At 48.8% G+C, this 21031-nt stretch overlaps 5 protein-coding genes across 5 annotated transcripts; 2 read left to right on the top strand and 3 right to left on the bottom strand.

Moving 5' to 3' along the window:
- Nucleotides 1-2504: 2504 nt before the first annotated feature.
- On the top strand, nt 2505-3011 carry EDB91DRAFT_1084255 (uncharacterized protein; the record flags this gene model as incomplete). Its single annotated transcript, XM_041315747.1, has 1 exon — nt 2505-3011. One exon carries the CDS (start codon nt 2505-2507, stop codon nt 3009-3011), a length of 507 nt encoding a protein of 168 aa, XP_041174478.1.
- Nucleotides 3012-4405: 1394 nt separating this feature from the next.
- EDB91DRAFT_1084253 (uncharacterized protein) lies at nt 4406-4930 on the bottom strand (the record flags this gene model as incomplete). The annotated part of the gene is made up of 3 exons (XM_041315746.1): nt 4406-4581; nt 4632-4697; nt 4747-4930. The coding sequence occupies 3 exons, from the start codon at nt 4928-4930 to the stop codon at nt 4406-4408; spliced, it is 426 nt and encodes a 141-aa protein (XP_041174477.1).
- A 1124-nt stretch (nt 4931-6054) lies between these two features.
- Nucleotides 6055-7767, bottom strand: EDB91DRAFT_624720 (uncharacterized protein). Its single transcript, XM_041327928.1, has 8 exons — nt 7700-7767; nt 7205-7640; nt 7107-7156; nt 7020-7055; nt 6940-6953; nt 6760-6884; nt 6341-6709; nt 6055-6289 (listed from the first exon to the last, which is right to left on the bottom strand). Exons 2-8 carry the CDS (start codon nt 7395-7397, stop codon nt 6177-6179), a joined length of 900 nt encoding a protein of 299 aa, XP_041174476.1. The 5' UTR covers nt 7398-7640; nt 7700-7767; the 3' UTR covers nt 6055-6176.
- A 3770-nt stretch (nt 7768-11537) lies between these two features.
- Nucleotides 11538-15401, bottom strand: EDB91DRAFT_624475 (glycosyl transferase family group 2-domain-containing protein). Its single transcript, XM_041327927.1, has 13 exons — nt 14975-15401; nt 14605-14929; nt 14450-14559; nt 14225-14403; nt 13996-14180; nt 13373-13948; nt 13141-13323; nt 12700-13084; nt 12527-12625; nt 12325-12437; nt 12247-12261; nt 11959-12181; nt 11538-11891 (listed from the first exon to the last, which is right to left on the bottom strand). The coding sequence occupies exons 1-13, from the start codon at nt 15326-15328 to the stop codon at nt 11660-11662; spliced, it is 2979 nt and encodes a 992-aa protein (XP_041174475.1). The 5' UTR covers nt 15329-15401; the 3' UTR covers nt 11538-11659.
- A 124-nt stretch (nt 15402-15525) lies between these two features.
- Nucleotides 15526-18425, top strand: EDB91DRAFT_1057266 (glycoside hydrolase family 16 protein; the record flags this gene model as incomplete). Its single annotated transcript, XM_041314066.1, has 10 exons — nt 15526-16163; nt 16210-16377; nt 16616-16763; nt 16809-16931; nt 16982-17097; nt 17204-17315; nt 17598-17766; nt 17856-17948; nt 18094-18175; nt 18389-18425. 10 exons carry the CDS (start codon nt 15526-15528, stop codon nt 18423-18425), a joined length of 1686 nt encoding a protein of 561 aa, XP_041174474.1.
- Between the last annotated feature and the right edge of the window lie 2606 nt (nt 18426-21031).

Raw genomic sequence — 21031 nt, 5'->3', positions numbered from 1 at the left:
TATTCTAAATCAGAAGAACTTGTCAGGACGACAGGCTCGGTGGGTAGAGAAACTTGGTGAGTTCAACTTTACCGTTGAATATTTGCTGGGGGCGCACAATATATTACCAGATGCGCTATCCTGTATGTATGACTTTGATGTGCCTGGAATGGTGTGCGCTGTCAGTGAGTATGTTACTCATGATGAGTACTCACCACCGGATGATGGATCTGGCCTGGTAAGCATGCCAGTGCTGGTGGGTGCCGAGGTGGATGCAGTCACTCTGTGAAGGAGCTCGTGGAGGGTTATCCCCACTGCAAAACGCATTCAGGCTGAAGCCCAGAGCTAGCAGATGACTGTCTGCACTGCGAAACATGTAGAGGCAGAGACCCCGCCGGGGACAACAACAGGACCGCCCCCGATGGGTTTGCCCACAGGAGGGGCGAGTACGTCCCCTGCACGGCAGGAGATGGGTACTGAGTTTGCGCGGCGCGTGCAGAGATTCATGCTGCAAGGTCCTCAACCGCCAGATCTGGACCCCACCTCAAGAATTGAGGGGGGGGTACAGGTAACAGAACCTGAAATTCAAGAAGTCGAAAGCGAAAACAAAAACAAAAATGAAAATGAAAATGAGAAAGAAGCGATAAGAATTCCGGTGACGTACCCTCATGAGATGGAATTACTGGGCCAAATGAGGCACCAATATGAGAAAGACACCTTATTTAAAAAGGTACTCGAAGCACCCAAAGAGTTTAGGAACTTTGAAGTAAAGGATGGGTTAATCAAAATCAAGTTAAAGGATAGGACACCCCTATGCATACCTGATATTAAAATAGATGGATGGCGACTAATAGAAATCATAATTGATCAAGTGCACTCTATATTAGCTCATTTAGGGGCAGATAAGACCCTGTCATATCTTCGGGAGCACGTCTGGTGGAAGACCATGGTGCAAGACATACAAACCTTCTGTACGTCCTGTAAGACATGTCAGCGGAGCAAGCCTCCCAACCAGAAACCTTATGGATTGCTGAATCCCCTCCTGGTCATGTCGTGACCCTGGGAGGCCATAGGAATTGACTTTGTTGGGCCCCTACCATTATCTTGCGATCGAGACACTGAGTACGACTCGATAACCATTGTAATAGACTTACTGTCAGGAATGGTACATCTTGTGCCCAGCCAAACTACATACACCGCTAAGGACATGGCGGAGTTGGTGTTTGCGGAAATCTATAAGCACCACAGAATACCTAAGGCGATCATTAGCAATCGCGATGTCTTATTTACCAGTAACTTCTGGACAAATCTCAATTGTCTCATCAGTGTGACTCTGAAAATGTCAAGCACGTATCACCCAGAGATGGACAGATCTATGGAACGTGCTAATCAAACTATCAGACAGATGCTCAGAGCTTGCATTGCCCCAAACCAGCAGGACTGGGTCGCGAGACTACCTGCGATTGAGTTTGCCATCAATATGGTGCAATCAGAATCTACAGGCTTGCCACCGTTCTATATGAATATGGGGCGGTTACCTCGTGCTATGATTTGGGAGAACCCTGGGCCTTCTGAATACCCAGGGGTACGTGTCTTCACACAGCATATGAAAGCTGCTATCATGTCGGCTCATGACACGGTTATTAGCGCCTGAGTCAAGCAGACTTGTGAGGCAAATAAGAAGCGAAGACCTAGCCCACTAGAAAAGGGCGACTTAGTATATATTTCAACAAAAAATATATCCTTGCCTAAAGGAACCTCCAGGAAACTATCTCCTAAGTTTATCGGTCCATACAGGATATTGGAGGACTACCAAAACAACTCGTATAAGCTTGAGTTGCCTGACCAGTTGAAACAACGAGGCATTCACCCGGTATTCCACTCATCTTACCTTCACATTCATGTACTGAACAATGATAGACTATTCCCTGGGCGGATGGAAACCCAGGTAGCTGACTTCGGGATATCCGAGTCGGAATGGGCAGTAGATAAAATTTTATCACACTCAGGGAACCGGACGGACACCGTGTTTGAAATACTCCGGCAGTCGGGAGACAGAATGTGGTTACCATACGATCAAGTTGAAAAACTTGGGGCACTTGCCAAGTATTTTAATTTACTTGGGATTGAAGATGTCTGGAGACAGCAGCAGGAAGCCACCATCGGGTGACTCCCAAGTGTTCTTAGGACACTTATTTTTCGATCAGTTCATAGACTATAAAACCCCAGTGACAAACTTACCAGCCCCATCTCCTAATTGCTCTCTCAACAATTACTTGCCCACCACATTCGGCCTTATCATATCCCCTCGCGCTCTCCTAATCCTAGCAGTAATGGCTCCACTACTCACTCGCGTCGGCGCACGTTGATTCACTCTTACCAATGCCGCCGCTGACAGTGATCTTCTGGTCGTGGTCGACATCATTCATGTATACCTCAAGTATGATGCTCACTTGAGGTCAGGCACTGCCGCAGATCGCGCAACACCCGCAGGATATGGGGAGTTCGCTTTGGCCTTTAACACCATGCAATCCCTTTCCTCAGCTACTCCACGATTCACAGAGGAAAAAACTCATGGGCCCAAAATCACTGGCCCCTCCCCGTCATTCACTGACCTGGTCGGAGACAATGTGCCTGCTGAGACACCACACAATTCTGCCCCACCACCCCCTGAAGGGGGACACTGGATCAACCCTCAGCGCATTGAGCTCCTGGAAGAGGCTCTGTGGCAGAACCTCGAAACTACCAAAAGGAAGTGTGAGTGGCACGAGCGTGCAATTGCAGAGCAGAAGAACAAGTGTACCCATCCGAGCTTTCACTCCAGGGACCCAATAGATCAATACCCTGTCAACCGTGGTGAAGGTAACAGCTCTAGTGGACACAACACGCCATCTACTCATGGCACTTCTACTCAGACTCCCGCTCCACCTGTTCACATGGAGATAGATGATGAGGATGGTGTTGCTGTTGCTTGGGCACCTGCAACCAAGACTAGTGGAAAGGAGGGTGCCAGGATCCCCAAGACGAAGTAAGGGTGATGGCACACCCTGGAGGGGGGTATGTGGCATTGCCACGATCGAGGATAGAGATCGAGGCAGAAAGAATAGACGAAGCCAAGAACTAGGTGCCTAAGCCAATGTTCGTGGTTCTGACTTAGAATGACTCGAGTGTCTTAGAAGTATTTGATTTCTCTTTATCACAGGCTCTTCACATGCTACTAGTATTTAAACCCTACTTGTACTGTAAAGATCCCTTAGTTCTTCTCCAATCGAATCAGACTGGTATCTGGTGACTTTGCGATAAGGATTCTATTCTATTCTATTCTATTCTATTCCATTCCATTCCATTCCATTCCTTGTGCTGACACATCAAGTCTTATCGACTTTGACTGCCGTCACAAGAGATGGGCCTGTCTGTGACAGTGGGACCAAGCTGTGGCTCTGGTGAACTGTACAGCTCTGTACAGCTCTGTACAGACCATTGTGGTTTACTGATGAGAGCGAAGAAGAAGAGAAAAACACAAAGGCGAATCTTCGAAGCAGAGCACTATTTGAGTGCGAGCGCACAGACCAGTGCCATTCTCGTTCAGAAGCACGAGAATGCCAATCTCCACAAGGATGCTTACAAAGGCCCTTTTCGCATGCATCAACGTTCGCAAGCTCACGATCCGCTCGGAAAGTACAACTGTCCACACATCATATCCATATGCAACGCACCGTCCAAAGCCAAGCGGATTGCTTGTACGTAGTATGTACAGACGCAAACTATGTAGACTCTAGATTTTTCTCCCATTCCACTCTTATACTGTAATTTCTCCGTGCCTTTCAGCGCTATCGGCACCGGACGACCTTGGATGGACGGGCAACTTCTTCCCGCCCAGGCATGATGTCACCTCCCCCATCATGTGGCGAGGCTCATAGGTAAATTTTGAACAATTCGCTTGCAATGGAAGCGCAAATATTGCGCCACGGATCGATCTACTTTCATCTCCCGCCATTCATGAACCACAGACGCATTACAACGTGAAGTAAGTACAATCATGTACAAAAGCGAAAATCAGGTGATATCTGGCGATCTCTGTACATAAATTATGACGCCAACATGATAGGTATGTCCAAATGAGAAGAGAAGTACTTTGACATGTTCACTATATTTGGGCGAAATTGTGGAGAATCGGCAAGCCAACAACTGCAGCCAAGGCCGCAAGCTGTTTCCCAGGTATGAGTCCAAAACCACGAGGAGCAGCATTAACTGACACCGACGCTAAGTATCGTGTGTGAGTTCGTTCATATATCAGAGGCAAGAGGCTACTTACTAGTAGTAGGTATACCCGAGACAGTGGTAGAAGACCCTCCAGACGAAGATGTTGAAGAAGTGACTGGTTGAGTCTCCGAGGACGCAGATGTCGTAGGGCCGTTGAATGTAATTATACCACTGCCGGTAGAAGAGGTTCCGGGCAGCACAGTTGCAGTAGAAGTGGAGTAGGAGTGGGAGTGGGAGTGTCCGTCGTGACACTACCTCCACCGCTTGCGCCACCACCACCGGAGCCTACACTGGAACATTCATAAAGATTCGCTATGCACGTAGATCCAGTCGGGCAGCCTGAGAAGATGTCAGCGTGGTTCATTCAATTGACAGAGAATAGAACACACATCCCCCGAGAGAGTCATTGCAGCAGAAGGTGCCGGATGCACAGCAGGTGGCGTCATTGCATTGCTCTAGGGCGGGGTCAACATTTCGCCGTACTTGGTACGTAAATTCCCTTACCGTCTCCAACAGGACAGACGCTTGCTCGAGCGATGAACTTCCCTCGCCGCACCAAGAGAGCTGATAGTAGAGACTTAGTCACTAGTGACTCGGAGTGACTAGAAACTCGCGGAGAGGTAGGATCTGCAGCAGCGAGCTGAAGGCATAAGAAAAGAGACAGCGCGATATACAGAAGACGCAACATTGTGGTGTTGGCAATTACAGTCGAAGTGTTCGCGCTTTTTATTGAGAAACCAGGCATTGATTTTTTGAGTCAGACACGTAGCGAAGGCAGTGAACACGTTTCTTGGCAAGGCACCAGAGTTTGGTCCACGGGGCGACGCTGTACCATTGACAGGTTATGATGCTTGGCAGATCAATAGATTGGCGTCCAACCGTATCTGAGTTTCATCGCGTCACTGTTAGTCTTGCGCCAGTGACACACGCCCGAGGACAACAGATGGTGACCCTAAGCTGCTAAAGGCAGTACTAGTCATGAGTGTTGCGGTACGGCTTAAACTGTTGTCCAAAGGGCTCACCAGAGACAGCCAGAGGCCCGACTGCAGGGGCGAAAGACGCACCTGACAATTAGCATAGCACATAGAATTGATGCCGGCAGGAATGACTTGGGGATCAAATTTATGTAACTTAATATCACGCTAACGAGCCACATCTTTATGTTTATATAACAAAATGCAGTGTATACCACGTACGTGTCGCCTTTCGATCTCGCTGGTGCTGAAGCACCCGCTACGACTGAAACTCAATAGCTTGTGCTGTCGTGTGGAATATCGATAAATGCGAGGCGACCCAGAGCATGCGTGGCCGGTAGAGACAGCCATTGGAGTCTTACATACTAGTTACCAGTACGTGTGTCACGAGAAGAACGTATCGAACGGAAGCTTGCCGTCACGAGAGTCGTAAGGTGGCGTTGTCGTATCTTGGCGTTGTCGTTGCTTGAGCATAACTGCATGTCCTTGAGGCTCATCCACTCTACTGAGGTTCTGGACTGTGTCCGAGTGGGTAAACAGCCTTGACAATCGTCATTCTTGGTCATCAGTACAGAATGGTGCAGCAAACTGCAGAAGGATGTTACCTGCCTTCACGGACGTCACACTGCTTTGCATGCTTACCTCAAAAAAAAATTCGGTATCAATGGCACCACAAAGATGTGGCTCCGTGTCAGGTGGCATGCAACGTTAACGCTGCACCATGCGCATGATGGAATCGCCTCATGACCACTGTCTCGGATCAGGCTCCTCATGTTCATCCCACAATCCATGAACCACAGGTAAAATGTAGTTTCCGTAGCTAACCTGATACACATACATGACGGTCGACAACTACGAAAGCAAAAATCAGGTAAGATATCTGGCGACCTCCGTCCATAAATCACGAACCCAACAATGTGACAAGCCCGCCCAAAGGACAAGAGAAGTAATTTTGCACATTCACAATACACGGGCGACATTGCGGAGAATGGGCAAACAAATAACTGCAGCCAAGGCCGCAAGCTGTTTCCCAGGTATGAGTACAAAACCACGAGGAGCACCACCAGCTGACGCTATGTACCGTGTGAGTTAAGGTCACACATTAGAGGCACTAGGCTACTTACTAGTAGCAGGTATACTCGGGACCGTGGTAGAAGACCCTCCAGATGACGATGAAACGGTCGAAGAAGTGACCGAATGAGTGCCCGAAGATGTAATAGTTGTAGGGGAAAGAGTGCTCGAAGACGCAGTAGTTGCAGGGGAATAAGAACTTGAAGACGCAGTTGCTGTAGACCCGTTGAATGTGATTACACCGCTGCTGGTAGAAGTGGTTTCGGGCAGCACAGTTGAAGTAGAAGTGGGAGTAGGAGTGGTAGTGGTAGTGGTAGGAGTAAGAGTGGTGGTGGTAGTGGTAGTAGTACCTCCACCGCTTCCGTCACCACCACTGGAACACTCATAACTATTCGCTATGCACGTGGATCCAGTCGGGCAGCCTGAGAAGATGTCAGCGTGGTTCATTCAATTGACAGAGAATAGAACACACATCCCCCGAAAGAGTCATTGCAGCAAAAGGTGTCGAAGTCACAGCAGGTGTCGTCATCGCAACAGGAGGTGTCAGATTTACAACAGGTACTTCCATTACACGTTTGCGCGTCATTGGGGCAACATCTGGAGCAGTAATCAGAAATGAAAAGCAAATTGATCACACAAACTTTTCTCTCACCCGGAACCGAAGCACTGATTATAACGTTCATCGATCAGTATTGGCAATTGATTCTAAGAAGGCGCCAAGACAGCACGTACGAAAGAGTCGTCTGGACAGATGTGTATATCATTGCACTAGGCTCAAAATATCAATCACAACGGGAAAGGTTCATCAGTCAACCTTACGCAGTAGCTGTCAACTGGGGCACATGTGTCTGGGTAGTTGACACATTGCACTATGGCGAAGTCAGCATTTCGTAGTACTTTGTACATACATGCCTTACCGTATCCGCTAGGACACACTTCGGTCCCTGCGCGAGCAATAAAATTTCGTCGCCGAACCAAGAGAGCCGATAGTAGAGACTTAGTCACTAGTGATGCTGACTTGGAGTGACGTGAAATTGTAGGGGCAGGATCTGCAACAGCAAGTTGAAGGGATAAGAAAAGAGACAGAGCAACATACAGCAGATACATCATTGTGATGTTGGGATTGACGGAGTATTCGCGCCTTTATCGAAAACCAGGCGTTTATTTTCCTTGAGTCGGACAACTCAAGGCGGTAAGAGTAATTTATTTCTTGGTAAGGCACCAGGGTTTAATCTACGGAGCGACATCGTACCATTGACAGTTTATGATGGTTATTCGCGGATGCGACCGGCCGGATCTGTTTCATTGCGTATTGTGCTAGTAGTACACAATGAAATATCACAAAACCTTGGGCTGCTCAAGGCAGTCATGAGCGTTGTTGTACGGTTTAAACAATTGTCCAAAGGGCTCACCAGAGACCTGACTCAGCCGACATTCAAGCCTTTGACAAGTGAAAAAGAAGTGCCTGACGATTAGCATCCCCGAGATGCAAGAAGCAGGAGTGACGACTGGGGGATCAAATTTAACCAAATACCACAAGCCGCATCTTTATGTGTAAATGCAGTGTATATCACGTACGCGTCGTCTTTCGATCTCGTCGGTGATGTAGCAGCACTCACTACGAGTGAAACTCGACAGCTTGTGCTGCCGTTTGGAATGTCAATGAATGCAAGGCGAGCTAAGGCGTGCATGGCTAGTAGAACCTTGAAAGACAGCCATTATAGTCTTATATATCCCACTGAACATCAACCTTATCAGTTATCTTGACAGCGTCCTTTATCGAGTGGAGACCTGTCAAGTGACTGGGGTCACTCGTAGCGGTGTCTTGGTAATATCGTCACTCGAGCATAGCTTGCCCTTGATGCTGTCCCGTCCCATTGATGTACTACAAGCATCTGAGCAGAACCTGGGCAGAACATCTTTGACAATCGACAAACCCATGGATAAACAGAGGGTGCTCCATGTCTATATAACGGATGGTACTACACATCTGCGAAAACCCTCATTAGTCTTGATCACCAGTGCAGGGATGTCACCTGCCTTCATAGACCTGCTTTGCTTGCTTACAAGCAACTTACAAGTCAAAGAATGTCTGGTATCAATAGCCTTATCCACCATCTCCGAGTCCGCGCCAGGTCACTGCGGCTAACGTGGCTGCATCATGTGCATTGTACTCGGTCGAAAAGAGGCAATGCTCGGGCCAAAAGCCCGCAGGGGCATCACGGCGAGTCTCTCGGCGCGAAACAGTCGTTTACGTATAGTTAGTGAGACTAAGTGCTAGGAAAACCAGACGGGGGAAGAAAGTTGCCAGTGGCACGTGAGGTGGTACCGCTGGCCTACCTGAGGCTTACGTATATTAGCTGATTTTCTTTCCGTGTTGTTGTGCAGACACCTCCATCATTCATCATCATCACCCACGGACGCCCGCCGCTTTGTACTAGCCTCGCATCAGATTTGATCCTGGAAGGTGATCCGAGTGCTTCGCAAGAATCGCTGAGACAGCACCTAGGAAACTTCTGTCACAGTTTTGTGTAATTAACTATAGGGGAAAATCCCTGCCTCTCATATTGCAAATGATTCACCAGTCTCCTCTAGACCATGTAGTAGAAGGAAGATTATGGTACGGACCGGTACGTACTACAGAGGCACTAGATTTTGCGGATCTTTCTCCATCCCACCCTAATATCCTAATACTATCGTTGCCTCATAGACGGACTGGTCACATACCTACCTTTCAGCGTTATCGGTACCGGACGACCTCGGACGGACTACCTTCTATTACTTTTCTTCCCGCCCGGGCATGGTACCGTACCGAACTTCCGCTCGGAGAGGTACACAATTGCCTTCATAGACAATTAATCTTCCGTGCGGGTAATTGTGAACCTTCTTGAAGGTTGCGAAGTTTCTTGCTCCCACATTACAATATCCGCCTTTGAACCGGTTACCGCTCCCATTACTTCATTGCCGCGCCCGTCCGCGAGACTAAAAGCGTCATATCTCCCCCGGACCTTATCAGACAATGGAGACTTGGAACTGGCTCCCTTGGCAGACTACATCTAGGTAACACCTATCATCAAATTCTGATAAAAGCAAGGTATAGGCCTCCGCAGTTGGCTGGACCGGATAAAAGCTGAAATGGTCCGCGATAGAACCGCGATAACCAACTGACAGGCCCCACCACTCCTCCTCGGAAGTTGAAGTCGAGCCAGATCTAATAACCAATATCGACGACTGGACCTGTTAGGGGTACTGATCATCGAGCCTATCTGTACGCTTATCACCGCACACCGGCGCAGAAAAAATAAAAATATCACACCACTGGCCAGAGTTAGGGGCTATCGACCTCATATGGACCTCATATACCTCTAACTTGCAGCGCAGTCCTGTCATGGTGACTCCGCATTTCAACCACTACCTCTGCCATCATCAGCGTCTGTTTGTGAAATGAAATCAAAAAACACCCCGAGACGCACGGTTATTAGTCTTCTAGCTCTTCATCTGTCAATCCAAGTCAGACAAAAGTACGTGGGGTACATAGCCTGTACTGTGCTTCTAGGCACCACGCAGCAAATATCACTGTTCATGATCTAGGGGCTTGCGTAGACCATCATAGACCTGCATGTCACCCCAGTTCGTTACACTTCCCTGTAGCCAAGAACAAATTATCCACTTATGCATAGATAACCTCCCATGGACACTCCACACCCATCGACGTGGCACTGGCAGTTCATCGCCATTAATGGTGACTCTGACTTGATAAGAGATCTTTCAGATCATGAGGTCATCGTGCTAATAGTAAAACGGCTCCAAAGAGGTCGAACTGATCGATTGCACATAATTGAAGCTTTAGGAAATATGAATGCATTAAACAATATGATAATCGATTGAAAGTTCTGCAAAGAAGTCAAAAGTCGGAACTACGCAGCGATGTGGTGCGATGCGAACAGACTCAGATTCTGGACAAGCCCGAGCCAAGCCCATGAACAAGGTACGTATATACAATGCAGAGCGGGATGTAGCGAACAGTTCATTATAAGTTTATGTAAAGGAGCGGAACGCCGTATTAGGGCACACGTGCAGCAAGGATGTGGACAAGAGACAACAGCAACGACACAAGGCAACATGTGTATAGTAAAAAAGTCCAACCTTACAAGGGGGTGCAAGTGCAACATGAGTAACAAACAATAACGTAACATAAAGGACCGTCCAATTGCGTGATATGGGGTAACAAGAGCAAGCTGGTTGGCTGGCTGGCATTCGGATGATGGCGAGTTGCGCCCTGGCGTGGGATATATGAGAACGGAACGCATCTCAGGCTGCGACGATGAAAAAAGGGGTGATTGGACGGTGATTGATGAAGAGGGTCTGGTTTCTATGTGGCATGATATTTAATTATTAAAGACTTTGCTTGGAGGCGTGGTTCCGGGGACCCTGCCCAGTGGGCCAGTTCAAGTCTAGTACGAGAAGATCATAAGCCAAGGATTGAGGACGATCTATATCGGTGTCAGCAGCAGTTACTTTTCGATCTAACAGAGAAGATAACGCGAAAAAGGAGTAATAAGACGTCCAATCGTTGGAGAAACGAAATGAAGAAGGTGGAAGAAGGGTGAAGCACGTGGTCCAAAAGAAGCCGTGATTCGGGGAAAAGACGCACCGGGAAGAGAATATGGCAAGAGCACGCCACTACCAGCGGAAAGATAACGGCCCATCCACTTCCGGTTACTTGCCACTGATATGGTACGAGCGGTGTACTGACGATGACAACACCCGCGATCAACAGGGTGCATACGAGGAGGGGAAACCAGAACCTATATAGAGTGATGTCCGTTAGTATTATATGGCATCAAGGGTAAGAAACGAAGAAGCGCGGAAAAAGAGAAGAAGAAAGTGCGGATATCGCCTTATGGGCAACGAGGCAGTGGACAAAGAATGCACGGAGTTCGAGGGAACAGGAAGAGAATGACGCGGCGTTCTGAAAGCGACTGGGTGATGGTGATCGAAATGACCTGTCCACCCAGCGATAGAGTGGGCGCAAGTGATAGGCGCGACATATGTACAACGGGTGGAAACAAGAAGGTCGTTTAGAGCTGAAAGGCTCCAAGACCGAAAACGCATGTCCACCGATCATCAGATACACATTTCCGTGTTCAGCAAGGTTAGCACTGGGCGGCAATGTCCGTCCTAGTACCACGTGCGCATATATCTGTTGCCAGCATACGCATGCACAACCAGGCACATGTCCTGAGGAATATTTCCGGAGAAACAAACATGGAAAATCCCCCAAAAAGGAGATAGCACCTGGAACAAACGTCACTGATGCGCACGTTTCGGCGGAACGAAAATTGGGCGCCAACGTTACCACATCATGATCGTCAAGGGCGCCAATATGAAGAGTGGGCGCTTGCGCAACGTAACGACAAGCACCCGAAACGTCTAAACCAAAAACAGAAAAAAACGCACCTCTTGAAAATCCTCGGAACCTCCTTGAAGAAATTCGACCTCTCGACTTCTTTCTTCGTCGCGCTCCATGTGATATTGTAGGAAAACATATGTGCAAGGATAGCTTGCGAGAGTGGTATGCCTAGTCCTCCAAAGAAGAAGAAGCTGCCCATGTCCCATTCATCAGTGTTTGCCCAAACGCCCAAAGAGGGAAGAGGGGAGAAAGACTCACAAGAATGGCATCCATCCAAAACACTCAATCGCACCCCCGATGATCCCCTTCTCCCCAAGTCTATACTGCAAAAGCACGTACCCGACGCTTCCGGCTCCGAAAAAGACTACGAATGTGGCTAGCCAGATTTCGAAACTGTGCATGTAGAAATCGTCTGTGGGGAATTGGAAACCGAGCATTATGTAGTTGATTACGGAGATTGTAACTGAGGCTGCTATTCCGTCTGTGGTGGGTGTTAGTGTTTTTCGTTCATTTTTTTTGGGTGGGAGGGAGGGAAGAGGGACGTACAATACGAGAACATGTCTATTTGATGTAATACAGCAATCAGCAATCGCATAAAAATACAGGATAGGACGAGGAACGTACAAGCCATCATCGAAATCTTGTAGTGCAGCGGTGCAGGGCTCCACAAGAATTTGTGGATCTGGCTGCTGACGGGGCCTTTGTAGAACCATTTGACGAGGGGATTGAAGAGGAGTCTGTGTTGTGCGTGAGTATTGAGCGGTGCGCGAGAGGGAAGAATCCGTGAGGAAGGAAAGGTGTGCGAGAGAGAAAAGAGAGAACGCACTCATTACACCCATAAGCATACTTCTGCCACCTATTCAACTCATCGTCCACAGTAAGCGATACACCTTCTTTGAACCCGCCCAGCGAGTAGGTCGCCCATCTGCGTGCGTGCGTTAGCGTGGTCAATCCCAAACTCCACATAGAGCGAATGGGGAAGTGGGAGCGATGACGAACCTGACGATATACCCCTGACGCAAAAGCCTAAGCGCCATATCAAAATCCTCACTGACGTTATCCTCGCTCCATATCTTCATCTGCGTTCCTCTAGCTTGTGCATGTGCTGGTGCTTTGCCTTTCCTATTTCCACCCTCACGAGGACCCACACCCGTACTAGTACCCCCACCAGTACGATGATCAGAACCAGAACCAGGATCGTCAAAGTGAACATCCCCATCAACAAAAACAGCATCCTGCAAAGCACTCCACCTCAAAAAAGCATTATGCCCCACAAAAGGAGCTACTTCTCCGTTTGCGCACATCATGCTGATGCATTTGTTGATTCGGCGGGTGAAGAAGGCGATGGCGTTTTCGAAGTAGTGGTTTGCTACTTGGAGGACGTCTGTTTGGGTTTGTGAGTGGGGCTGGGGTTTTTGGGGGGATGGTGGGGGGACTCACCACTCTCATGCTGCAAAACCCCAACCTCAGCACCCTCATCCTCTCCAAACTCCCTCGCGGCATCGCGGAAACAATCAGCAGGGACGACCGTGTCAGCGTCTACCAATAAAATAATAGATCCGATTCGGCATGCGCGGGCGTTTGCTGCCCATGGACGGTGGTTTGTTCCAGAGGTGTGGTATACTGTTTCGAGTTAATATCCAAGTTATGCATCCGGGAAGGGGGGACGCACCTTCTTCCATAGCCAGTTGTAGAGCCCGCTCTTCGAGGTCTTCGATAGGCGTCGAAGCGAGTGTGGGTTGTTCATGCGGCATTGGGGGCGTTGGTGGCGTTGTTGGAGGCATTGGGGGGGTACTAGTTCGCGGTGTACCAAGTACAGGCGCACTAGGTCTTGGCGTACCTGGTAAACTCCCGCCTCCATTAGGCCCAACGACAAAAGGCGGTACAAACCCCTGCTCATCCCCATCTTTCCCAATATACTGTAATCCATATGTCCCAGGACTCTGCCCAGGGACACTAAGCATACTCCCCCCATCCGTGCCCGTCCCGCCCGTAGCAGCTGATTGGGCGCTGAAAGTGGTGCTGACGCTAGCGCGGTGGAAAGGTGGGTTTGGAGGGGTGAAGATGTTGCTATCTCTGCTCGCGTTGTTTAGTGCGAAGCTTGTGTGTTGGCTGTGGCTGAGGCTGAGGCTGTGGTGGGGGGTGGTCGGGGATTGGAGTTCTTCGAGGATGCGTTCGAGGCGGAGGGAGATGTCGAGTGCGTAGTTCATGTTGGAGGCTTTTTTGAAGCGGCCTGCACGTATGAAGCCTGTCGGTGTGTTAGTACCGCGTCAATATAGGTGAGGGGGGACTGACCTTGGTGACCGTGTTTGGGTCTTGCGATCCAGCCGATACCGTGGGTTGCGTAGTACTCGATGCGTTCTTTTGCTTGGTCTGGGGGGAGGAGGCGGAGACCGTCATCGTTGATGAAGAGGCTGGATGTGCCGCCGTGGCGTGCGTATGTCTGCATTGCTGTCTTGAGGGATATGAGGGAGGGGGTGCTGGGGGGGATGAGTGATGTGTGTGATTAAAAAGAGGGACTTACAGGACAGTTGCGAGACTTTCTTTGTAGACTGGCATTTGGATTGTGATGTGGGGGAGGGCATTGTCGACGGCGGGGTTCGGAGCGGGTCGGATTGCGGAGTAGTAGCGGCTGTTTTGGTGATAGTGAGCGATGGGACCAATGGCAAAGGAGACGCTCTGTATGATTTGGAGGGTAAAGAACTGGGGAGGGGTGAGTGGGTGCATAAAGAATAACAAAGACAAATACCAAAGAGACGCAAAAGAGAAGTGGCATGAGAGCGCAGAGAGCGAAATGAGTGTAGTTGCCGTCTAGGCGAAATTCTATAAGGAGAGTGCGCAGACCGTTTCCGATAAAAACTAGAAGAGGATGAGCGAAGAAATATGAAAGAAGGGAAGACTGACCAAAAGCGAGTGCGGCGGATAGACCGTTGTAAATTGGAGAATAGAGCATGATGGGACGTTTAGTTGATTTTTGTGGTTTTTCGGGATCATGGTCTGAGGGAACGACACGTCCGTACCAGGTGCGTTTGAGGGATTCGGAGTTGACGGTAGAAGAAGGAGTGAGCTGTGGTTCTGGTTTCTCTGAGTGAGAGTAGAGAGATAGTTCTGAAGGGAGAGGTGGACGACTACGCCAGAGTAGACGAATGAGACGATCTTCAAAGTCGCGCGCGATTGGGATTATTGTATCGAGAGAGTCGCTCCAAACGACGAGTACACGTTCATCGCGCTGTTTATTATGAGTAAAGTATAATAATATAAAAAGAATACATACGATAAAAGCAGCGTTCTGATCCTTTTCTGCTTGTGGAAGGAGGACCATTGAATCTAGGACTTGAATGCGAGTATTTGCATCTACGTAGATGCAGTCATCGATGGCTTGTTCTGCCAATGCAGCGTGTACTGCGGCACTCCTAACTTTGACTGCTACTAGTGGGTTTAGAGCAGATACTGCAGCCTCGAAAGGAGCGAGTGCGGCATTCTCGTATGGAAATACACGAAATTGACCATCATGAGTACGAAGACATACGCCTGGAGGTACTTGGTCTTCATGAGGTCTGAACCAAGCGTCACCCTGAGTTTGTTTGAAAATGTAATGGAGGGTAGCGTCGTAACGGTCGTAGTCCATAGCTTGGGAGGAGGGGGAGGAGTGAGTGAGGATGAGTGAGTGAACTCTTTTGAAGTAATGAAAGCGGTGTTTTGAGATGAGATCTTAGATCTTAGATGCGAAGTTCGGGTGTACGTTAACCGCGCGTCATGGCGGCAATTACGTTAAAAGATAAGAGAAATAGAAAAAGGGATAAACGAATGCAGCAAGTATCAAGCATGGCTTCACCTCGTCCTTTCTTTTTACCCGCCTCTGCAAGTTCAGATGACCATTCTTCAGAAGATGATAGTACTCAACAACGTAGACGTCGTTCTCAACTACCACCTCCCTCTAGCTTCACTTTCCCTTTTCAAGCTTATCCAGGTAACCCAGACCCATTACCTTACAGAACGAGCATAGAACCCTCTTTTAATCCTTCTTACTCAAACTTGAACCGCTCACCTCCTGAGATACCACGCCCAAGTAGCACAACAACAATATTCCGCTCTCCTTTCCTATCTCCAGCTTCACGTCCTTCCTCTTTTTGGTCTCCTCCTCAACTCCCTCCCATTTCAGCAACCCCCTCAGTCGTCGCTCTCCCCCTCCCACAAAAGAAACCTCTTCAAAGCACAAGACTAAAATCAAAACTCACCAAAGAGGACAAGCCATGGCAAACCAAGAGATCAAAATCCAGCTGGTGGATCACTTTCATCATAATGATCCTAGGTCTCTTGGGCGCAGGTGCTCTCTGCTACGAAGGCTACAAAGGCGTCAATATCCTCACAGACAGTCAGCTATGTCTCGTCATGCAAGACGACTTTACAGGCTCTCTCGATTCTGACAATTGGAGTCTCGACGTCGAACTCGGCGGTTTCGGGTCAGTTCTCCTCTCTCGTGTAAAAACTTTGCTCACCTTTGATCAGCAACGGCGAATTTGAAATGACGACCGATGACCCAAACAACGTTTACATCTCAAACGGTCAACTCTACATCATGCCCACTCTCACAAGCGACTCCATCCCCGGCGGTTACCCTGCCGTCATGGATGGTGGAAATTACACCTTGTCAGGTTGTACAGCCCAAGACGGTCAGTTCCTGCATTTTCAGTAACTCACCCTATTCACTCCATACAGGTATAGACCAAGGCGCATGGGTCCAATTAGCCCGTCGCCAAAACAATGTAACAGACACTGGTACATATCCTTATATATCCAAAATTCCCACGCTCACTCACTCTAACCCAGGCAACTCCACCGTCTCGGGTAACTCCACTACGACGGGCAATTCCACTACCACTGGCTCGGGTAATTCTACCACTACTGGCTCAAGCAACTCTACCACCACCAACTCCACCACCGTCAATACAGACCCATGCACAGCCGTATCATCCGCCCAATCCGGTACCGTCATCAACCCCGTTATGAGCGGACGCCTCAACACACGCAATAAAAAATCAATCAGATACGGGCGCATAGAGGTCAGTCAATTCTTTCTATGCCAAACTCAATTCACACACATCAAGGTCCGCGCAAAACTCCCCCAAGGCGACTGGCTCTGGCCCGCAATCTGGATGCTCCCTCAAGGCAACTCCACTTCAAATTCATCAGGCGTATACGGTCCGTGGCCCGTCAGTGGTGAAATCGACGTGAGTTTCTCCTTTGTGATTTGATATCTGGTGTTGATGCACCGTGGCAGTTGATGGAGGCCCGTGGTAATCTCCCAACCTACCCAGCACAAGGATCGAATTATGTTCGTTCGTCCCTGAATTATGGGCCGTTTGCAGGAGGGACTACGCCTGTCACTGATGGTAAGTTCCGGTGGTTTTGTCCCCCGATTTCTAAATGCTTAACTTTTACGTTTTTCTTCACTCCACTTCACTCACGCAGGCACAACAACAATAGCCAATCTCGTTAAAAGCATCTACGGTTGGGTAAGCACCAAACGCGGAAACTTCGCCACCGGGTTCCATGTTTATGCGTTCGAGTGGACGGGGCAGTGGATGAGGTTTTATACGGATAATCGGTTGCAGGTGAGTTGTGTGTTTTCGAGTTGGAGTGCCTTTTTGGAGTACCTTTCCTTTGTTTGGGACTGGGTTACTGTGGTTTTGCGGTGCACTTTTCTCTGTCCCGTCCCCGTCGTAGCACCTGTCGTGTCTCTGTTTTTCCGTCCCTGTTTCTGCCACAGTACCTGTCCCCGACATAGTTCCCCGTTTCTCGATCCCCGTCGCAGCACCTGTCCCCGTCCCCCTCCCCGTCTTCCCACCCCTCCCCCTATCTCCTCCGCATCGCACCACACTAACACCCCCTAACAGGCAATGATCAACCTCAACAAAATATCTTCCAAAAACTCCGATTCCTACTTCTTCAACAACGGCGGGTTTCCAGGCGTAGCCATGAACGTGTCTAGTGGGAAGGAAGTGGTCGTTGAGGATCCTTGGAGTACGGCGTTTGGGGGGTCTGCTGCTGCTCCTTTTGATCAGGGTGCGTGTCTTATTGGGTGGATGCCTCCCATATGCATCTCATTTCCTTCATTGGGTGGTGGCATGGATACTGATATTGTTATTGGATAGAATTTTACCTGGTGATCGACTTGGCTGTTGGAGGCACGAGCGGGTGGTTCCCTGATAGTGTTGGTGGGAAGATGTGGTATGATGGGTCTGCGAGTGCGTTTCTTGTTTTTTATGTGTGGTTTGGGGCTGATTTTGGGCCTCGTCTTTTTCTTCTTGGGTGATTCATTCGGCATGGCTTTGCGACGACTCGATTCGTGACGACTGTAACTATACGACTTCGGACACTACCGCGACACAGCTGCGATGCGCGACTTTGCAGCAGCCCAGGATACATGGAGCGCTACGTGGCCTTCGAGTGCGGATGATCGTGCGTTTAGGATGTGAGTTTCGCGTTGCTTTTGTTTTCACACTTTCATATGTCACATTGTGTTTCATGTTTCACTTTTTTTTTCCTTTTCACTGTTCACTTTTGTCTTTTCCTTTTCACTGTTCACTTCCATTTCGCTTTTCACACTCCACCTTTCCACTCTTTTTCATTTTTCACTTGACTCTGCTTCCGTCCATCTGGCGCATACTGATGGTGATTCAAACAGCGACTACGTGAAGATGTGGAAGCTTTGCGGAACCTAACCCATACCCATACCCATACCCTCGCTTGATTGGTGGTGACTGGTAACTGGTCCCAGTGATCATGATGGCGGACAATAGCAACCTTGCAAGATTCAAGATTCAACTCGACGGACTATATTAATATTTATGCAATACGTGCCATGGACACGGACTTCATACCAGAGACTTTGGGGCTCGATTCGCTCGTTTTTTCTTTATGTTGTTGTTGTTGTTGTCGTTCTTGTTCTTGCTGTTGTTCTTGCTGTTATTGTCTTGCCGCCGTTGGTAGTACTTGTTTGTGATTTGTGATTTTGGTACTGCACAGAGACGATGATGGTGATGGTTATATCCTTTGCATTGCAGCTTCCGCTCAAGTTATCATATTCTCCGACGAGAACTTGGTGACTTGAGTGCAAGCTCCCCTGTTGAGGTCCAGGCGTTGGTATGGTTTATGATTCGGCTTGTACTAATGGTGATGGCTCGTCGTGATCTCTCACAGCGGAGCGGTTCTGATAGGTTTACGCCGGTCTGAATCAGTTCTGCAGGATCCACTCAAGTTCCCCTTTTTTGCGTGTATTATTGAAGTGATTTGGGTGGTGAGTACTAGTGCAAGGAAACCCCCTGCCGTATACTAGCAACCATAAGTAATAAGGATACTGATTCCTTCGCAGCTTCCACTCAAGTTCTCAGGATGAAAGCTCCGAGAACATGATGACTTGAGTGCAACGTAGGAAAAGCCCCCTGTCCAATGTTGATGCGCCGTTGGTATGGTTCATCGTGCTCACAGCGGAGTGGTTCTGATAGGTTTACGCCAGCATGAATCAGTTCTGTAGAATGGAAGACCTCATTCATGCAGAAGGCCATGGTCTGGATTGCCAGCGTGTAAGCGTGCATTACTCTGTGCCTGGCTCACGTTCACGTTTTGAGGTACTGCGTACATTCAATGGCCTTAGCCGAGTCTCTGGTCAAGGTGAGCCTGATGGGGAGAATATTATATTAAACTCATTGCGTACTGATTAGACGATGACGCACTGATATCATTATCATTGTGTACGGCAGTAGACTCAGATCTGGATTCTGGGACGAACTTTGGGTCGATAGTGCAACATCATGAATCGTGGGCAGCTTCGCGAACAAGCACTAGCACTCGTCTCGCGAGGCACTTGTCCGGGTTTCTGGTCAAGGTGAGCCTATTATGACAATATTAAACTCGTTGCGTACATCGAATGACGCGACAGGTGTACGGCAGTAGAGATATGGATTCTGGGACAACGTCATGATCAACCTCGCGAACAAGCATTCAGTAAGTAGCAACTCATCTCGCGAGACGCTTGTCCGGGTTCTTGGTCAAGGTGAGCCAGATGGGGACAATGTTATATTAAATAAACTCATTGCGTACTCATTAGAATCTACATGAATGACACACTTACCGACTGAGGTGTATGAACGTCGAAACCACAGACTACAGTCATACAGACTCCGAATCGGATCACTTCGAATTAATGATAACCTCGTCTGAATCATATTGATGGTTTTGGAAAGTCTTTTGACACGAAGAGTCGCCATACCACCAACTTGATAGAATGAAGAAAGTGTGCAGACTTCGAATCGGACCATTGTGGCCGCCGACGAGTGGAAGAATCGAAGAGCATTAGCTATACAATCATTAATGTTACTTGTGATCCAGTCTAAGCCAGACTCCGACTTGGAGGTTCTCGCACGTTCTGCATCGCGTGACGCTGACGGGTCGAAGAATCGAAGAGCAGCCACGCCATCGCTAATGTCACTTGTGATCCAGTCTAAGCCAGACTCCGACTGGAGGTTCTCGGCATGTTTGGAAGCTGCAAGGCTCAAGCTCTTCGAGGTTCTTCAATCAGACCATCAAGTCCACGTTCTGCATCGCGTGGCACTGACAGGTCGAAGAATCGAAGAGCAGCCATGCCATCGCTAATGTTACTTGTGATCTAGACCAAGCCAGACCTGGAGGTTCCCGTTATGATTTGGAAGCTCCGAACCATTTGAGGCTCTTTATCTCGAATCTGGATGCTTCGATGAGTTCGAATTCGGTGGATCAAGCTCAAGGCGCAACGTGCTTCTACGTTCTTTTCCCATGAGGAGCTCAGGAAGACCTGTAGCGTCAATTTTCTGTGCCTAGGATAACGAGACGCGCGACGCTTCTGATAACCAGCGAACCGGGGATATGTTGATGAGGCAATAGGCAGTCTGAGTTTAAGCACCCGAACAGACAGCCAGATGGTTTGAGCTATAATTTAAATCAGAAAGGGACGATAGTACTGTCATAATCTGGCTAGGCCCCAGGGAGAACTTACTTAAGTTTAAGCAGCGATACCAGCGCGAGAAAACAACTATAGTTTTTCCCCCGTGAAGATCCCAGGAAGACCTGTCACAGTGTCAATTATGCACCTAGGATAACGAGACATACAGTACTTCTGATAACCAGCGATGGGAAGAAGAAATGGGCAGTCGGAATCCCAGTAGCCGAAGATTTTGCGCAGCCGAATAGTTTAAGCCAGTTACTTACCACGTTGCAGATGCCTGCTGCATCATACTCCCCAGATTTTAGGGCGTGGACGAGGGAACACAGCCCGAGTTTCCGATCACGTGAC

The sequence above is a fragment of the Suillus paluster genome (genome assembly GCF_016628075.1).
Source record: "Suillus paluster strain FC165 chromosome Unknown EDB91scaffold_51, whole genome shotgun sequence".
In the NCBI taxonomy this organism is placed as follows: Eukaryota; Fungi; Basidiomycota; class Agaricomycetes; order Boletales; family Suillaceae; genus Suillus; species Suillus paluster.
The sequence above is the reverse complement of the archived record's forward strand: the minus strand, read 5'-3'. Positions and strand labels throughout refer to the sequence as shown.